Consider the following 2,457-nt stretch of genomic DNA (forward strand, 5'->3'; position numbering starts at 1 on the left):
TGTTGTGCTGTCCCAGGGCAGTGCGGTTGACGATTGTTTGCCGCAGAGCAAACGCTCGAGGGGTTCCAGCAGCATAGCACAGTTTCTAATGAATCGGCGGTAAAAGTTTACCAGGCCTAGAAACTGGCGCAGCTTAGTGATTGAAGCTGGCTTGGGGAACTCCATGATGGCTTGCACTTTGTGGGGAAGAGGGCGGATGCCGTTGTTATCCAAGCGATGGCCGAGAAAATCAAGCGATGGTACTCCGAACTCGCTCTTGGCAGTGTTGACGACGATACCATTTGCTGATAGGCGCTCAAAAAGCTGATGGAGATGTTGGAGGTGCTCTTCGTGGGATGAGCTTGCCACAAGCAAGTCGTCAACGTAGGCGAAAACGAACGGCAGACCACGTGTGACTGTGTCGATGAACCGCTGTGATGTCTGTGCAGCATTCCGGAGACCGAAAGGCATTCTCAAAAATTCAAAGAGGCCAAATGGGGTAGTAATTGCTGTTTTTGGAATGTCTTCTTGTGCGACAGGAATTTGGTGAAAGGCTCGCACCAGGTCAATTTTGGAAAATACTGTAGTGCCATCCAGTGCCGACGTGAAATCTTGGATGTTAGGCAGTGGGTACCGATCCGGAATGGTTTTTGCGTTCAGGGATCGGTAGTCCCCACACGGCCTCCAATCACCTGATTTCTTGGGGACCAAATGGAGCGGAGACGCCCAGCTGCTGGACGATGGTCGTACGATTCCAAGTTCTAACATGTGTTCGAACTCTGCTTTGGCAATCTTGAGTTTGTCCGGGGCGAGTCGTCGTGGGCGAACAAATACAGGTGGACCAGTTGTTATGATGTGATGACGTACATCATGTTGTACAGGCTTTGTCCAGTCTGGTGGTCGCGTGAGGTTGGGGAACTGTTGAAGGAGGCAAGCAAAAGGATCACCAGCAATTGTTGTGGTTGGGGCGACTATAGGCGAGTCACAAGAAACGACGCCATGAACAGACAGCAACGTAGCAGTGTCCAGCAGGCGTTGGCGTTTCACATCGACGAGCAGTCCATGGTGGTCCAGGAAATCAGCGCAAATAAGAGCACGGCGAACATCAGCGACGAGGAAAACCCAACGGAACACGCGGCGCAGGCCAAGATTCAGGGTGAGGGACCGCGACTTGTAAACAGGTATCCTGCTACCGTTGACAGCTTGAAGATAGGAGGTCGGCGGTGTAGTTCGGTCGGAACGTTGCGCGGGAATAATGCTGACCTCCGCCCCGGTGTCCACCAGGTATTGCTGGCCTGTGGTTCTGTCCATGACATGAAATAGGCGACTTTTGCTTTGGCCCTGACCGGTTGTCGCCATTAAAGGTCGGCCGGTTGGTTTCCCTGCCATGCACAAGGACGGAGGCAATGGCGCGCCTCCTGCCCGAAGCGGCGGTGATAAAAGCATACCCGTGGTGGCGTTTGAGACCGGGAGCGTTCTTCTCTTGGACGCCGTGATCTACTCGAGCTGCGGTACCTTCCGTGACGGGGTGAAGTGCGATGACGCTCCGCAGCACAAACTAATTGTTCAAGGCGATTGCAGAGCACGTCGATGGGAGAATCGGCGGAGGATGATGTTTGCGGCGCTGAACTCGCAGTGGTGCTTGATGATGTTACGTTGCACACCGCTGGCGTCACCACCTCCATGACTTTGTCCGCCAAGCTGGCCAGGCCGTTGAGGTCCATCACCGTGGCTGTAGCGAGTACCATCTGAACGTTTACTGGAAGGCGCTGCATGAACAGTTCCCGCAGGAGGCGGTCATCGCTTACTGTTGTGTTGTCGCTCATGAGCTGTCGCATACGGCGAAGGAGCTGGCTTGGCCGACGGTCTCCCAAGTCCTCTGCGGAGAGCAACTGTTGCATGCGGGCTCGCTGCGATGTTGTTGTGCGCTCGAGAAGGGCAGCCTTAAGATCGCTGTATGGAGTGGCGGGAGGCGGTCCAGAAAGCAGGTCGGCAACTTCTTCTGCAGCAGTAGGCGACAGTGCCGAAACAACTAGGTGGTACTTGCGTTGTTCCGTGCGAACGCCAGAGAGAATAAATTGCGATTCCGCTTGCAGAAACCAAACTGCAGGGTTGCGGTCCCAGTATGGTGGGAGTCGGATGGAAACCGCGGAGACGTCTTGTTGCTCGGTCGTGCCCGTAGGTTCAGTGCCTGGTTGCATCTCGTTGCTGTGCATGGCTCCACAATAACTTCGGCAGTGCCGCGAAGATCACGTCCGGGTCACCACTTTGTAGAGCCGTGGTAAACGAGACGGACACACGTCTTTTCGGTAACAAGGTCAAGTTTATTCTGTCAAAAGAGAGAATTGAGCGGGCGCGCGCAGCCAACACCCTCTAGTCTAGGAGGTGTTGGCGCAGCGCGCCGGAAGTGGCGAGGGCTTTAGAGAGCGAGAGGAGAAAAGAGGGAAAAGGAGCATAGAGAAGTGCGGTGCACGGACC

At 54.9% G+C, this 2,457-nt stretch overlaps 1 protein-coding gene across 1 annotated transcript; it reads right to left on the reverse strand.

Annotated features, from left to right (window-relative positions):
* Positions 1–1,336: 1,336 nt before the first annotated feature.
* LOC139052134 (uncharacterized) lies at positions 1,337–2,242 on the reverse strand. The gene has a single exon (XM_070529229.1). The coding sequence runs from the start codon at positions 2,193–2,195 to the stop codon at positions 1,338–1,340; it is 858 nt and encodes a 285-aa protein (XP_070385330.1). The 5' UTR covers positions 2,196–2,242; the 3' UTR covers position 1,337.
* Between the last annotated feature and the right edge of the window lie 215 nt (positions 2,243–2,457).

The sequence above is a fragment of the Dermacentor albipictus genome, unplaced genomic scaffold, assembly GCF_038994185.2.
Source record: "Dermacentor albipictus isolate Rhodes 1998 colony unplaced genomic scaffold, USDA_Dalb.pri_finalv2 scaffold_19, whole genome shotgun sequence".
In the NCBI taxonomy this organism is placed as follows: Eukaryota; Metazoa; Arthropoda; class Arachnida; order Ixodida; family Ixodidae; genus Dermacentor; species Dermacentor albipictus.